General features: G+C 57.5%; 1 protein-coding gene across 2 annotated transcripts in view; it reads left to right on the plus strand.

The window, feature by feature from the left end:
• The first annotated feature begins 664 nt into the window (after window positions 1-664).
• ABHD16B (abhydrolase domain containing 16B) overlaps window positions 665-2318 on the plus strand; it is a 4833-nt gene continuing 3179 nt past the window's right edge. The window contains exon 1 of one of the 2 annotated variants that reach the window (XM_017881282.1): window positions 665-2318. In XM_017881282.1, coding sequence (XP_017736771.1) covers window positions 2136-2318 — 183 coding nt within the window. In that variant the 5' untranslated portion in view covers window positions 665-2135. The other variant, XM_017881281.1, reaches the window with a different exon arrangement.

Genomic DNA, 2318 nt, shown 5'->3' on the forward strand with positions numbered 1-2318 from the left:
TTATGAAAGAGGCTCCTGGGAAAGGCACCATCTCCCACCCTCTGCAGAAGCTTCCATCCCCACCCCTAACCACAACAGGCTCCTTCCCCCACAGGGTCGGGGCGGACACTTGAGCAGGACCAGAACCACCAATCCCCAGGGGAGGCCTTGCCCATCCCTTGGCCCCAGGGGCAGTACCCTGTGGGGTTTCTCCTGAGGCAGGGCTCCTGTTGCTGCCCAGGACCCAGTGGAAAGGATGGTGTGACAGGTGCACCAGTGGACCCTGAGACACCCTCTTTGTCCTCAGGCCTTGACCAATGAGCACAGCAGCCAATCCGAGATCAAAGCTGGATAACCAGGAACATCTGGATCTCAACTGTGTGTGTGCCTGGGGGTAGGACTGCCAGATTTAGCAAAACAAAAACAAATGTAAAAACAGAATATATCTAGGCCAGCGAGGTGGCTCATGCCTGTAATCCCAGCACTTTGGGAGGCCGAGGCGGGCGGATCACCTGAGGTCAGGAGTTAGCGACCAGCCTGACCAACATGGTGAAACCTCGTCTCTACTAAAAGTACAAAAAGTAGCTGGGTGTGGCGGCAGGCGCCTGTAATCTCAGCTACTCGGGAGGCTGGGCAGGAGAATCGCTTGAACACCTGGGAGGCAGAGGTTGCAGTGAGCCAAGATTGCACCATTGCACTCCAGTCTGGGCGACAAGAGTGAGACTCCATCTCAAAAACAAACAAACAGACAAACAAAAAACAGGATATCCAGTTAAGTTGGAATTTCAGATCAACAATTTTAAAATATAAGTATGTCTCAAGTTGTAGTTGGAACATACTTACACCCAAAAAGTATTTATTTGTAATTCCAATTTAACTGGCTTATTATTCTGTATTTTATCTGGCAACCTAGAATGGGGGTAATAGCCCCCCAAATCGCTGTCTTTGTTAATTAGTCCCTGTCCTTCTGTCCCCCAACCCCTAAAGACAGCAGCAGTTCTCAGCGGACTCCCCAACCGGCGGTGGGGCCTGTTTGGGTCAGGTAGGGCCTCTAACCCAGATACTGAGCAGGAGAGCAGAGAGAGGGTGCCTCAGCCTGAAACTACCCCTTCCCTAGAAGGCTGGGGTCTCAGGCAGGCCTGGCACCTGGGCTCAGAGGCTCTGGCTGGATTTGCCAAACTCCCTGATTGTGCATTTCTGTTTTTGGTCTGGGGAGCCGTTGAGTCCCCAGAGCTGCCTCCTTCCCTGGGACTCCCCCTGGCGGACGGCCTCCGACCCTGCCCTCAGGTGGGCTGCCCCTTTCCAGGGCAGGGGAAAAAGGGGAACCCATCCTACCCCTCCAGAAAAGGGGGGGGGCGCAGCCTGGGAGTGGGGGCTCAACCCGGGAGTGAGAAAGAGGAACCCCAGCCAGGCAGGACCCGCCCGAAAAGGTCACTGCTGTTGCTGGCAGCCAGGGAAAAGAGGATCCAGAAAAGAAGGGGGCTTGTTTCTGGTCTGCACCAAAGAAGGAAGGTGTGGAGGGGAGGAACCAGCAGGCCGGGAGCAAATACCACCTTTCTGGTGCAGCAGCAGCCCTGTCCCTGACCCTGCCCTCCTGGGGAGATGAGGTTTAAACCAGCGGACCCTGAAGGGGTGGGGGCGGGGACCCATAGCAAGCCTGGTATAGGCGGAGGAGGCCTTGCTGTCCCTTTCTGGCCTGTGGGGTTGTCCACCTTAACTTTAAGGAAGAGGGAGGCTGGGCGTAGGGACTCACACCTGTAATCCCAGCACTGTGGGAGGTGGAGGTGGGAGGATCGCTTGAGCCCAGGAGTTCAAGGCCAGCCTGGGCAGCATAGCGAGACCACATCTCAATTTAATAAATAAATAAGAAAGAGGGAGACAGTAGCTGCTCAAATCATGGGTGGGAAAGCTGGGCCTGGGAGCGTTTGGCCGGTGGGGTCTTGGCGAAGGTGGGGGAGGGGCAGAACCTTGGGCCCATCATATCTGGGAACCCTTTGTGCCCCATCACCTAGCAACAGGAGGTAGCCTTCCCTCGGCCCTAGAAGGCCAGGTCACAAAGGCCATCAGGGCCTGGCTGGGAGCCGGTGTCCCCTAAGACTGCCCTGAGCCTCTCGCGGTGACCCCGGCCCAGTGGCTGGGCGTTGGGGCCACCACCCATGTGCGTCATCTGCTTCGTGAAGGCGTTGGTGCACGTGTTCAAGATATACCTGACCGCCAGCTACACCTACACATTCCGCAGCTGGCCCGTGGCCTTCCGCTGGGATGACGTGCGCGCCGCGGGCGGGAGCAGCAGCCACCGGGCGCTGACCTGCGCGGCCGCCGCGGCGGGCGTGTGGCTG

Source organism: Rhinopithecus bieti, unplaced genomic scaffold (assembly GCF_001698545.2).
Source record: "Rhinopithecus bieti isolate Rb0 unplaced genomic scaffold, ASM169854v2 scaffold_12573, whole genome shotgun sequence".
Classification (NCBI taxonomy): domain Eukaryota; kingdom Metazoa; phylum Chordata; class Mammalia; order Primates; family Cercopithecidae; genus Rhinopithecus; species Rhinopithecus bieti.